This window comes from Electrophorus electricus, chromosome 1 (assembly GCF_013358815.1).
Source record: "Electrophorus electricus isolate fEleEle1 chromosome 1, fEleEle1.pri, whole genome shotgun sequence".
NCBI classification, from domain to species: Eukaryota; Metazoa; Chordata; class Actinopteri; order Gymnotiformes; family Gymnotidae; genus Electrophorus; species Electrophorus electricus.
The window spans coordinates 28,649,431-28,663,400 of NC_049535.1; the positions used below are offsets into that span (position 1 = coordinate 28,649,431).

Here is a 13,970-nt window from a genome sequence, read left to right on the forward strand (position 1 = left end):
CTAGTCAACTACCGATCATATTAACAAATCGATTCGGTTGCACGTGAATGCTTTGAAGTGGCACGCAGCTGAAGAAAAAAAACAAAACAAAACAACCTCCCCCCCCAAAAAAAACCCACCACACCACTAATATATATAGTTATTTTTACACTCAGTATTTTAAAAAAGGAATAAATGCCAAGAAGTTGCTAAAGACAAATTTATTTGATTTGGTAAATTCCCGGAATATAACACCTCTGACTATAGAAAACATCCAAATGTTCCAAATTATCAGCAGTACAAATTTTTTTGCCATTTTCTACAAATAAACAGCTGAGGGATATAAAAACTAAAAACATACCAAATTAAAAACGTTCCCTCCTCAGAGTAACTGACAAACAAATCAGAACACTGACCACTGCAAGTCCCATGTAGGGACAGCCTAGTCAAAAGAAAATACAAATTAAGCAATAAATCACTCAACTTAAAAGAAAAAAAAAAAGCGATATTTACAAATACCTTACAACAGCAGTGAACCAATCCATCCCATTGTTCTCATTATTCCTAATTCTACTGCCAAATTTACACAGAACGTCATAAATCCTATGCCTTTTGCTCCTCACCACTATCACAGATAACCGCTACACCTTCCCATCTTAACCAAGTTCGTCCAGTTGGATACAAGAGACAAACACTCAAGACCTTCTCTGGCTTGTTTTGGAGGGTGCCGATACAAAATCTGCCCCCTATAAATTCCGCGAGAATACAAGCACCAGTGATCCAAGGTGTGAGCAGACAGCTCAACCACCAGCAATCCCTAATCTCTCCACGACGATCCTTCCTCCCCTTTTTTTTTTTTTATTTTATTTTATTTTTTTTTAAGTCAAAGGGTACTGAAGAGGAAAAAAAAAAAATAAAACAGCTACCCAAAACTGTTCATATATATACACAACAAAGGATTTTTCTCACCGTTAAATAAAACATTCTTTTACATTCCTTGAGCTGGTGCGTATAAGAACATGTCAGTGGTTGAAATGACGAAAAACCTACAAAAAGGTGAGCAAAGGGAAGTAGAGGAACACAGACTGGACAGCCAGCTGGTGGTCTTATCAGGGATAAGTGCACAGAAGTGTGGGGGATATTCATACCGCAATAAAAACAAACCAGTCTAATTTTTAGCAAACGTTTAAAACAAATTGAATGCGTCTTAAAGAAGGAAAATCCAAGGCAGCATCAAAAAAGATGTAAAAGAAAAGCCTGGATGAAAGAAAAGGACATCAAGTACAATCAAAACTAATGAGTCAGGGATGGGGTGGAGATTTCTTGAATACTACATATCTAGACGGAACAAAAATATTTATTGAGATGTCTTTTGTTGAGTTTTTTTATATTACTCCAAAAATAAATTCTGTCATTTCAGGCCATCAGATAGTGTGAAAATGATTAAAACTCCCCCAAAAAAAAAATCCAGCTTTTTTTTCGCTTTTTTTTTCCCGTTTTTTTTTTTTTTTTAAAACAAAAACAAAACCAAACCGTATATGTGATGGCAGCTATTGTACATGGCATGATAAACAAGCAGGTTGCGTGTACATAATAACTGACATTCAACATTACTACACTGTTTTTGAAAATACCACATTACGAACCAAAGAATTATTGAAACACACCACCACAGTAAAAGGAGCGATGACTTAAAAGGGAAAAAATGGAAATGCATGACAGTAGTAAGGATAGAAAGGAAGATATGAAAAAGACATTCAGAGTGCAATTATTTGGTCCCCTTTACCTCCCCAAAGGAATCCACCTAGCTAAGAGATTCTTTGGCTCGTGGGTCTGTCACTCCCCTAAAAAGACCTGGAGAAGAGAAAGGGCCTCGTCCCCACTTCTGTTATCCTTTGAAATAATGGCTTTAGACATTAAATGTTATGATTAACAGCTACTGTGTGATATCACAGGGATCTTTTAAAGGAAATGAATAAAAATTTGACAAATTAAAGGGGGCTTGTTAGCCAACCGAACACTTAACCCTGTTAAAATGGCAATAGGGGGAGGGGATTGGGGGTATATATATCCTTAGTCCTATGCATGTGCATTTTCTCCACTCGTTCAAACTAATTCTTTACAACCTTCCTTTACATTGTTCAAGCAAGCTCAGTGAAGCTGGAGGGGGGGGGGGGGGAAGGGAAGCAAAAGAACGAGTGCGAGAGCAAGAGAGAGAGAGAGAGAGAGATTGTTGCTCAGTGAGTGGACATGGTGATGCAGTGGTGAGCTCCCCCTGCTGGGTGGAGGAGGGCAGTGCAGGCCCAGGGCTCTGACATGGCTCAGTTCACAGGGTCTCTGGCAGTCTGTGGGCTCACTCTACTCCAGCTCCCTCTCAGTCAGAGTCGGAATCAGATGTATCACCCGAGCTGGAGGCACTGCTGCTGCTCTCAGATTTATTCTCCTTATCCTCAGCTTCTTCATCCTCTTCATCCTCATCATCATTCTGATCAACCAGACAAAGTGGATTTCAATACCACAACTATAAGCAGAACAGGAATGTTAAGGAACCACTACATTTGAAATGTTTTTTTAAAGAACAGATTTCAAGCATGGGTAACAGTTACAAGGCAACAAATCACTGGTTTAAATCAGACATGGAATCTAAAGTGAGACAAGTAAAAAAAAAAAAAAAAAAAAAAAAAAAAAGTCCTGCCAGGATTTTTATCACCCAGTTCACTTAACTGTATGCAATTTCTCACCTAGTTAGTTTCACTGCTTCTGTCAGTGAGCTAATTAGCAAAGCCTTTACTTCATTAATCTTAACTATGCACCTCTGGATCAAATCCCATGCTGCTCGTTTAACAACAAACATTTGCCATAACTCAGAATTTGCAAAGAGAACAGTGCTAGCAATCTCACTTCATCATTGTCGTCATCGTCGTCATCATCCTCGTCTCCTTCCTCACTGTCCTCACCGCTGGATGAGCCCTCCTCAGACTCCTTGTCATCGTCATCGTCATCATCGTCATCGTCCTCATCTTCATCCAAGTCCTATGCATGAGAAGTACGAGGTAAACACAAGTGTGAGACTGCTGCATGTACGTTCCTGGGGTGGGGGTGGCATGAGGTGGTGTGCCGCTCACCGAGCTCTTGGTCGTCGCTTTCTTTTTGGCATTGGCAGCACCTGCTTTGCCTGCATTCTTCCTTTTCTGGAAAGACAAAGGGAATGAGTAGAAGTTGTATGTTAAAGCTAGCGCTAGGCTAAAAAAAACAAAACACCCTGAACAAAAAGAACAGAGATAACTTACCAAGGAATTGTATTCCTTATAAGTAGCTCTCTCTTGAGGTGATAAGCTCTGAAGTAGAGAACAAAAATATATTAACACAAGATCACTAATGTTTTGCTCACATTATAATTTTTTTTATCCAACAAAGAAAGAAAAACAATTAAAATGACAGCAACTAACTACATGAGCCCTGGCCATTTCCTAATTGTGCGAGATTAGCAGGTTTTAAAGTTGTGGAGTGGTGGCGACATGGAGGGATGTGGAGAGGTTACCGCAAGCCACTGCTCCAGCTGCACTTTGTACTGCTTTTGTTTCTCCTCTGCAATCTTCTTGTAGCGGTCTTTCTCCTTCTGCACAAGCCTCTGCCAGCGCCCGCCGATCTCAGCCATCCGCTCCTTCATGGGCAGGTGGTTCAGCTCGCCATTAGATAGCATCTCTTGGGAGAACTTCTGATAGCCATTTCTGTTACGGCAAAGACGAAAGGAGGATGACGTCGCAGCAGAGCCAGCATCGTCGGCTCACAAATAGTTCATGACAAGATTTCAAATGACCAGTCACTCATCACTGTCTACACTGTAGGCAGTGCAACAACCAAGACGCATGCAGATGAGCCATAGCAAACAGCGACTCACGATGGTGGTTTTTTGGGCTCTCCATCAAACTTCATCTTTTTCCCTGAGGCAACCACAGCTGTGGGGGAGCGCATCTCACTCAGCTCTCTCTGGGCAACAAGAAACAGGACACAGATGGCATGAGGACCGAGATAGGACCAGAACAAGATCTACTCAACAGGAAAGGTGATGAACATCAGGCAGTTTACAGTTCTGGCTTATGAACTATCCAAGAGTATGTGTGTCCTACTACTACTATGACTGCAGCGAGGCACACTGTTATAACAACTTCTAGTATTTGCCATCACTGAACTATGGAGACATCCAGAACACCTCTGGAATCTGGAGGATGACTGATGACATAATCTGTAGCTTGTCTTGTAGGTAAAATGAGATGCCACACTTGCCAGTTAAATCAAGTACAGGGGAAACTTTTGTTTGTCTGAACACCATGTCTGAACACTGAACCGTGACTTGAGTAGGTGCTACAACATTACAGATCTGCCCACCTCATATCGCTTCTGGTCCTCTGCAGCCTTTTTAATCCACACAATCTTCTCCTTCTTCTCCATGGTGTTCCAGGTGGCCTCCATAGCTTTCTGTGCCTTGGGCCGGTCATTCTGAACAAATACACAAATGGGACACAAGTTTTGAATTAAGATGTTCACTAACCATAGCAGCAGACAGCCATCGTATCAGGATGATACACCCAGATAAACCTTATTTAGGTTACGCCGCCTACCTTAAATCGGGCCAAGTAATCGCCAATGACACTGTGTTGCCAAATATCCTGCGCAGTCTTGGGTGGGTCCGGCAGCTTACTCTGCTCCTCCTTCCCCCGTTTCTCTGACTCTGCTTTGAGCACTGCCTCCAGGTTCTTATATTTTTCCTGTTGTAGGGTGGAACTTTCAATGACTGCGGGCGAAAGCTTGTGCTGCCATACTCCTTTGTACACTTTGAGAATGCTTGACCTGGAATGTGACCATCATGTCGCTCTGCTAGTCTCCATCCATACTACAGACTGTAAGCTTTAGTATACTGTACTACACTACAGCCATATTTAGTGTGCAGAATGTATTTCACACTATAACAGGTTTTTTTTTTGTTTTGGGTATACAACAAAAGTCTAGTCAGAATTTTTACGAATTCACAAATAAGAACTTCATAACACGGCATTGTTCAGGTGATCTCTGACTTTCAGACACAGGACAAGGCTTGGGCACATTCTTTAGCAAACAATTTAAAAGCAGAGAAATTTAGTCATGAGGAAAAAGTTCTAAATCAAGCATCCGCAAAACCATCAGACATTATGGCTGCACAAGCTTTCACCCACAGCCACCATTTCCAGATGAATTCACTTGAGGGTGTCATAGGGCCACTGAGCTGTAAGCCCAGGCTGAAGGAGTGATGGCAATCGTTGTACATGATGTACTACCTTCTTCTTGTCAGCAAGGTCATTCCACATGCGGGCCAGGAGTCTGGTGAGCTCGTTGTCGGACAGGTCGGGCCGCTCTTGCTGGAGCTTGGGACGCTTCTCCTCGGAGAAGATGAACATGGCGGAGATTGGTCGCTTGGGCTTCTCGGAACTGTTCTGTGTACACAAGGAAGGGAAGAATACGGTTATTTTTTAATTTATTTATATATATTATTTATATTTATATATAGAAACAAAAAGAGAGGAGAGCACGAACAAGCTTACCTTAGCTTTAGAGACACTCTTTTTAGGGGCAGGGCTACTGCCTCCAGTCCCTTTTTTAAAACCCACCATCTTCTGCTCTCCCAAGATTCTCTGCTGCTCTTCCTCTGAAATGCTCTACAGATCAAAAAGACTATTAAAACAAAGACCCCCACAGAAATGCCAACGAGGAGCAGCTAAGGAACATCTCCACTTACACACAGGTATCGGTTCATGTCAACTTCATATTCCTTTTTTTTCTGAAAAAAGGGGGTGAGAACATGATTAGCGATGGAAGGTTTAATTTTTTAAGTGTGAATTTCTGTGACATGCATATTCTCATAGTCTGGTACTTTGGAGCGCACCCCCCCCCATGTGGTCTTGTTTGTGTTGCATGTTTGCCGTGCGCATGCAGACCTGTTCGCAGCGTTTCTGGTACGAGTCCTTCTCACACTGTTTGAGCTGCTTCCAGCGCTGACTGCACATGACCATGCGCTCTGTGCTCGGGACGTCCTTCATGCTGGACATCAGCTCAGCACAGAACATTGAGTAACCATTACTGGAGGGGCAGCAAGAGAGTGCATAAACTGACACAGATTCCCCAAACACTTTTTTAATGTATTTGGCAGATGCTTACAATTTTCAATCATGTTACAGAGCTAGGCAAGTGTAGTGTTAGGAGTCTTGCTCAAGGATTCTTATTGGTATAGCACTTGCCCAGACAGGTTTAAACCCAAGTCCCTCACAAGAGAAGCATTGTTGTTAACCAATACACTACATCAAACAAAAAGGTGCCAACAGAGACTTCCACGTGATCTCTTGGTCACCAGCGCCATGCACGTCTACTTACGATGGCGGTTTATCGGGCCGACCATCAAACTTGTCCTTAAGCTGTCTTTCTGCTTTGGTCAGAGTGGACTTGACTATATCTTCCTGGGTCATGTTCAGCTCTGGATGCTGCTGAATGAACTCCCGCATCTTCTCCTACAAGAACGATGGTAAACATTTAAGAACCACAGCCCGAAACATGAAAGAACATGCACCCTGCTCATGAAAATAGTGGATCGTTGCCTCTTTTGATATTTCTACCACCATTGTGACGTGCCCTTTTAAAACATAAAACGCATAAGAAGCATAAAAAGCTAGCTCAGTCATGGCTAGCCAAGCTAGGGCAACAAGGCTTGCTCGCATTTGAACGTGGCATGCTTGGAGCACGGCTCATTTAATATGCAGACGGCCAGAAGCACCTCCCCAGCAGACTGGGAAGTCGCTCTCACCTCGTACTGCTTATGCTGCTCCAGGGACTTGCTGATCCACTTCAGCCTCTTCTTGTCCGACAGCTGCGTCCACCTCTTCCCTAGACTATCTTTGATCTCTTTGGTGGTGGCCTGAGCACAGAGGAACATAAGCATTCAGCCTTGCAACATCTGACCCAAAACCAAAATGAAATTCCAATAAAACCAGGGCCTTTAACTGGTGGAACTAGTTCACACTGAACACTCTCTTAACACTACAATATTTTGGGTAAAAGGGGCCCAGAACAGGGCTTTCAGGGGAGGGCTGGGCTGTTGGACAGACAGATGGACAGACGGACGTACATCAGAGTGAGTTTTAAGGTAAGCCTTCTTCTCGTGGTTGTACCAGAGCTGTTGAGGGGTCTTAGGTTTCTCTGGCACGTTGGAGCCCTTCTTACCCGTACTCTCCAGCAGGTCCGGATGCTCCTCCCTAAACACACACATCAGTTTCATGACTTAAAGCTCCACAAGTGAACAGTGTCATAGGGACGGCAGTGTGAATAAAAAGGTGAAATGTCACATGCATGGTGCTAGGCAGAGAGTGCTTCTCTTACCATTCCACTGCCTCTCCCATGCCAACAGCAATTACAAAAGCACTGTTAAATTGTATATTAATCATTTGCTTAAACTTACTTGAATTTCAACATGTTAAGTACGAAAGATTCCTTTTCTCTGAGGAAATCATTGACATACTTCTCCTGCAGAGGAAAAAAAGTAAACAAAAAAAAGTGAATCCTAGTTCAGTCAGTGTTAAATTTTACCAAGTTGTGATGAAAGAAATATGAGTGCTTCACAAAAAAAAAAGATGCACAAGCACAAAAAGGAAAAAACAGTATTTACGTGCGACTAATATATGACTGAAGTAAAAGGCCACATGTACTTGACCAGAGGAATGGAGGCACTCTGTCCCAAATATTTGCTCCCCTTGAACTGCACATAGACTTGACACATAGGTATAACGCTACCACATTAGAAAGGCCTGTCTGAGTTCTCCTGACTAAGCAGACTTTTATGTAAGACAAAGGCTTTAACTATGTGTGACCAAAGAAAGACATGGCAGTCTGTTATACAGAGATATTGTGTACAGAGCAGGTATATTTCATTAAGTGGCTACCAAGTGGATAAAAGACAAATTAGTCATTGTCATGAGATGATATGCATTTGATGGTAGTAAAATCTTTATTTTACCTAAAATTATTGAATAAAATATAAAAAAGTGGCAAAATTATCAGACTTCAATTGGCCCTTCACCAAGCCCCATGTTAGTTATACATTAAAAACTGTAACCAAGCATGAGTGGCTTAGTAAAGGGAAAATGGTGAAACATGAGGAACCTACAGTCGATATCCTCAAAATTTAGATGGGAGTGAGGAATGTTTTGCTTATCTGAAGTTAAAGGCGCAAGGGGAGACATATCAGATATGGACTAAACAGTGTGAAACACCCCAATGTGGGAACAATATCCTGGCATGTTTCAAACAAATGGAAAAGCAGGATAATTTAGTTTTGCTAGCAATGAATAAAAAAAACAAAAAAAAACAACGAACGCTATAAGGCTTCATAACTAAAGGTTATCTCAAAATAAAAAAATATATTTATTTACCCTGCTGTGCAAGAACATTGGTGTTCCTGTATGTTTGTCCCGCATGAATTGTTAAAGCATGGGTGCCTGATGCTTGCATTAGGAATGTCGAGCTTTTCCCTCAATTTTAAAGTCACCCTTTTCACTGGGAATGTAACTCTCGAGTGCATATTATTGTCCTCTCTGATATTTCAGAACCATTACAGAAATTTGGTATCATCATTTCCTTTGGAATATCTGACTGATATCATTGAACATGCCAGATTACAATGACAGACATAACAGCATCCAACGGTTGGGGGGGGGGGGGGGACTTAGCAAAGTGTGATATAATGGTACACTTCTGTAATAAAATGCAGACTATAAGGAACAATCTGACAAAACCCAGGAGAGTCTGGAACAGTAGTTTTGTTTATAATTCGAAGGATCTTTTTTTTTTTCCATTGTTTTTAAAAAAAATGCATGTAACCCAGGTCTATCAGTATTCCACTTCTGTATTCAAAGTCTTCCTCTATATCTATTGCTCACTTTCACTTGGTTCCCAAAACCCAGTGCGCCCACCCTTGCTCCCACCTTTTTACGGTCTGGGAGCTCCTTGTATTTCTTGGAGAGGATCTTGGTAAGATCTAGGTTGCTCATCTCAGGGTGAAGTTTGGCATACTTTGCTCTCTTTTCCATGAAGAAGCGGAAGTATGGAGTAAGTGGTTTCTTGGGAAAATCTGGGTGTTTCTGTGGAGAGGAAGTGAGATATAAGCAGTCTAAAAGCTAAGGATCCACCTAACATAGGATGCATTTCTTGGCTGTTATGCTGATGAATGGTGTTCAGTTCCAAGTGATTCTACAAATGTGGCCAAAATGGGTCCTTTGTTTATGAGCATTCTGGAGACACATTCTTCCAGATCTTCAATCACCCGCAATTATTGGTGCACAGCCAAGTTTTAAAACTTGAGGAAATTCTTTTTTAAAAACCATTGGTGGAGGGCAGATATGGTCATGAAATCAAAAGTGTAACCATTATGTTTAAAAAAAGACCACATTAACAACATACAAGCTTCTAAACTACAACAATGGCACAAGCAAGAAAACCATGTCAGTGTACACCAACCTTTTTTTTTTTTTAACTGTACACCAAAATCAAATATTAATTAACTAAAAAATAATTAGCTTGAATTATGGACATGTGACAAATGTGTCGCACCACTTACTTATGATTCCCACATCACATACGATATACTGTCTATGATTCCACCATCATATATGATGTATTGTATATGACTGCCCATCTTGATTCTTTGCTAAATATGTGAAGGTATTACTTTAACTGGTTAAAAACAACAACAACAACAACAACAACAACAACTATTCTTGCTTTGGATGGGGGAAAAAGTGACGCCATGTGCAAGACAGAATATTATTGCCCATGTCAGCTTTAAGTGACAAAACATAGTATGGAGACTAGACAGACTCATCAGATGGTGAAAAGTCTTGTAATGTGTGACCCATGTATGCAAACCACAAAGATTTCAAGATTCCTGATTATAAGACAGCAAGTTGTGTGATGTGAACAGTACAGAGATCTGAAGACTAATACTAATGCTACATGACTTTCAAAGTACTGCCAGATTTAATTAAATACTGTTTTAATGAAGATTCATTTGAAGAAGACAGAACATGTTTGCGTACCTTCAGCTTTTTGCCTTTGTAGGGATTCTTGATATAATCTTGCGCATCAAAGATTAGCTCAGTCAGAGTGCGAAATTTGCGAATCTAAATGAAGGAAATTGATTTGAGGGAATGTTTATGTGTCTGCGAGGCATCTCAACAAAAGCTAGACATTCTTAAACAAACTTACACATCCACACAGCCTGCACACAAACATAAAACCAGTAAAGCTCGAGAGCCATACCAAGACAGAACATACAATTAAATGCATTTGGTCATTCTGTTAACACTCATCTCATCTCAAATAACAACTGAATTGTCTGTGAAGGCTGGTGGGCTAGAAGCATTCCATTTCACACTAAAGCACGCAAAATCCTCAAACCTATCACTTAACAGTCCCTTACCTCTCTTGAGACCTCGTTCCATTTCTGCTTGCACATCTCAGCCGAGTATGCGTTAAAGGCCACCTTCTCCCAGTCCAGATGGGCTTCTGACGTCTTGTACTTGGCCAGGTCCTTCTCTGGCAGATTCACTTTCATGGCATCCAGGAGTTTCAACAAATCATCCTGAGCCCAGACTACAAAAGTGGAGAATGGTTACAGTTTTCATGTTTAAACTCATCTGTGAATATTGGTTAAAGGTCAAAAGAGCATATTATCTGGAGGAAAATTGTGTGTCTAAAGTAGGAAAAGTGGGAAACATTTCCCTTAGGAGATTAATAAATGATATTTTATATTTCCTTATTTTAATTCGCCATCACCTTGCTCTTTATTGGTGGAATCCATTCCTCCGTTCATTCTCCAAATTCACCTCTGGAGACGAAAGAATGAGGACAACAAAAGATAATGAACGCACAAGTTATGAAGCGCAGTATTTTAAAACGTATAGTATTTAAAAGTAACTTTAAATTGTCATATATTTCAGACAGAATTGGAACCATTTTAATAAATATGAGCTTCCTAAAAAGTAATGAACACCGCGATACGTCACAAAAAAAAAAAAAAAAAAAAAAAAAAAAAAAAAAAAAAAAGACAAAATCTCAATACGGGAATGTTTTCTCTTACCGTTTTATTTCATTTTTTGCAAACGTCTACCTTGTTGTAGACGGTCGATTTATAACTAAAAAACACTAGTATTGATCGCTGCTCACTCTGTACATCGGAATTAAAACCCAGCCCTACACATAATAGTTGTTCATTACACCGCCCCTAACCGTTTACGCTGCATCGTGAGACATAGCCCATTGCTTGTGACGGTTTCAAATCTCAAATAACTCTGCAGTCGACACCAGCCAGAACGGCAATCCGTCCAATCTTCCATTTTGTCAACTGGTCTAAGATTTGGAAGGCTTATCCCACGATAACCGTTCGGCTACAGCTGTCTGCGACAACCATTTTGACTACGAAGCCCGTTCTCGCATCGAATGGGATATTTTTCGGGACGAGTGGATACTGGGAGGTACTACGGAAGGAGGAAGCGAGCGTTTCGACGGCAGGCGGGCAGCTGTAGGCAACCAGCTGACCACGGAGGATCTGCTTTCGGGCTCCGACGAGGGGGGAAAGGTGGCCAGGGAACATGACTACAGAATGCACCACTCGACTCTGCCTCACTTCCAACGGGGCGCGGATCTCGCTTCCGCCATGGAGGTTTTGGGTCGCGCCTTACACGAACGTTTTACGGAGCGAAAACCTTTACGTCCTCTATTGAAATGGCTGGTTCGCCATCTGTTAAGGAACAGTTGTCCTCTGAAACACCTTTTTCCCGTTTTTTGCCTGCAATTGACCGGCTGAATTAGTCACAAAATGACTATCCAGAGCGAGGCGTTGCCAGTATTCATTCTGTAATGGCGACGCTTGAACCGACACGGTCGAGCTCTAAAACAGGCTTAGCCGTAGGATTGAAACGAACCAAATCTGATATGAACAGTACTAACATTTTTGTTTTAAAGAAATGCCCTTCAACTTCGAAACATGCGAATTTTTATTAATTCGGTTTTTAAAATTCAACAAATTGCATTAAATAGCGCAAGTTTTACTCAAACAAAATCGACATTTTGTGGGAAAGTAACTTGTAGAACTAGTGTCTAGCTAACCCAGGTTAGCTACAGCCGACCACACGTCGTCCACGTTGCCTTAACGGTGTGGTTCACGTAGGTTCCCTTTAGTAAATCTCTTGTTATTTTAAACAAATATCTACTAACTAAAGTGTTTTTTATCTTTGTCCTAAAATAAAATACAGCTAATATTTGCCGAGCGACCTGACTGACCTACACTAGCTAGACGGCTAGAGCTAAGCTAGCTTCGCGTCCCCACCGCCAAACAGTGTATCTTTAAATATATACAAATGACACCATATGAGCCCACAAATTATACATACGCATCGCTTCTGGCTCGGGTATCTTTAAAAATGATCTTACCGTAAAATCCGTCTTCTACCTCGACTTTCAAGCGACGTCGAGGAATACGGGGTAAACGCGAGGTGTGTGTAACCGTATGGCGGTGGATTGGAAGCGAGGTCTTCAATATGTTGGAGGAAAAAAAATAAGAAGAAAAATAAACTCACTGGCTCTAAATGCGCTCTCTTAGTTTTAGAAGTATGTACTATAAAAATAAATACGCGAGAAATGTTCCAGTGGCGGGTCAACCGTAGAATTTCCCGCAATATGAAAGGAAACAATGACGGCCGAAACGGAGCGCAGCTCACTGGCGTGACGATTGTTGTAGAGCCGCCATGCTACAACCACATGCATGGTGCAGGTCAGTGGCACTGCCACGAAAAAGAAAAACGATCTTAAAAATGTGCTCTATGGATAGGAACTCACCCGTTGTGCTCCTGAAACCTCGGTAGTTGATTAAACAGAATACTCGTGATCACGAACTTGGTTTTTCACGGTTTTAAGTCGTGCGAGAGCGAGTGAGCCCGTACGGTGAGATATTTAACCGAGCTCCCTGATGGCTAACCAGAGGCGGCTGGTTCTTCTCGCAACAGCCTCATGGAGTCCTGACTCGGCGCGGAAATAAAGACGACCGCACTGAGTTTATGCACACCGTACCCTTATCGAAATCGATTTTACGGTCAGATCGTACAAAACTTAAATGTATACTGTGTACGACGAAGATTATATTAGACCAACGAGATTTAAATAGACTATTTTCCCCGAGTCTCGGGACGGGAAATGGGGGGTAAGGCGACCTCGGAATGTACTGTACCCTGCGCCAGGCAATGCGATTTATAACGAGGCATTTTTTAAAAATTCAGACGAGTTTACAAGCATAATAACACAAATAAATCACTACATTGTAGTTTACCTCCGTCAGTCAGTTTACCCAAGGCTTGTTTATCAAACGGTCGGTTTAGATGAGGAGGCGGCGGTGAACCGTACCTGTCGCAGCGTGTGTGGAACTGGTTGTGGAACAAGGGGAGGGTTGAATGTTAGCCAGCACTGCGCCGCCGGTCCAGGGCACGGGCGCTCCAGTCCCCGCAGAGCAGCGAGACTTCCCCCCGCCTCCATCTCTCGCGCTCTCTCCTTCCAGTCAGCGCGCAGCTCTCTCGTTCCGACCATTTCTCTTTCCAAAGCGACATCCGCATTTTCACTCTCTTCCCCCACCGCCGCACCGCGCAGTCTTTCGCTCCTCCATTTGGATTCACTCTGGCTGGTGCGGACGGGCGACGTGGCCTCGAAACTACACCACGACACACAAAACGTTACCCGTGAGTTTTGGGTTTGCGGATGACTTCATGTACTGGTCTGGGTTTGTAACTGCATCTGTAAATAAATTACATCAATTTTGATAAGACTCCTGAGTGATCCTTGTGAAAAGTTAGGTAATATTCCCACACTGAAAAAGTAGGACAGTAGTGGGGGAAAGGACCCGAACAATGCTCCCTAGTTCACTT

The 13,970-nt window shown here is 42.0% G+C and overlaps 1 protein-coding gene across 6 annotated transcripts; it reads right to left on the reverse strand.

Annotated features, from left to right (window-relative positions):
- Positions 1 to 184: 184 nt before the first annotated feature.
- Positions 185 to 13,947, reverse strand: ubtf (upstream binding transcription factor). Of its 6 annotated transcripts, none has more exons than XM_035525895.1 (22): positions 13,456 to 13,947; positions 12,490 to 12,589; positions 10,834 to 10,885; positions 10,478 to 10,650; positions 10,095 to 10,178; positions 8,985 to 9,140; positions 7,463 to 7,527; positions 7,133 to 7,259; positions 6,812 to 6,922; positions 6,385 to 6,518; positions 5,952 to 6,093; positions 5,753 to 5,794; positions 5,559 to 5,672; positions 5,295 to 5,450; positions 4,602 to 4,748; positions 4,369 to 4,479; positions 3,881 to 3,969; positions 3,521 to 3,710; positions 3,270 to 3,317; positions 3,105 to 3,170; positions 2,881 to 3,012; positions 185 to 2,464 (listed from the first exon to the last, which is right to left on the reverse strand). In XM_035525895.1, exons 3-22 carry the CDS (start codon positions 10,868 to 10,870, stop codon positions 2,354 to 2,356), a joined length of 2,235 nt encoding a protein of 744 aa, XP_035381788.1. In that variant the 5' UTR covers positions 10,871 to 10,885; positions 12,490 to 12,589; positions 13,456 to 13,947; the 3' UTR covers positions 185 to 2,353. The 6 variants fall into 6 exon arrangements, with proteins under 6 accessions (XP_035381788.1, XP_035381784.1, XP_035381782.1 ...); XM_035525891.1 differs by having other exon boundaries at positions 13,382 to 13,947; XM_035525889.1 differs by having other exon boundaries at positions 12,895 to 13,947.
- Positions 13,948 to 13,970: the final 23 nt, after the last annotated feature.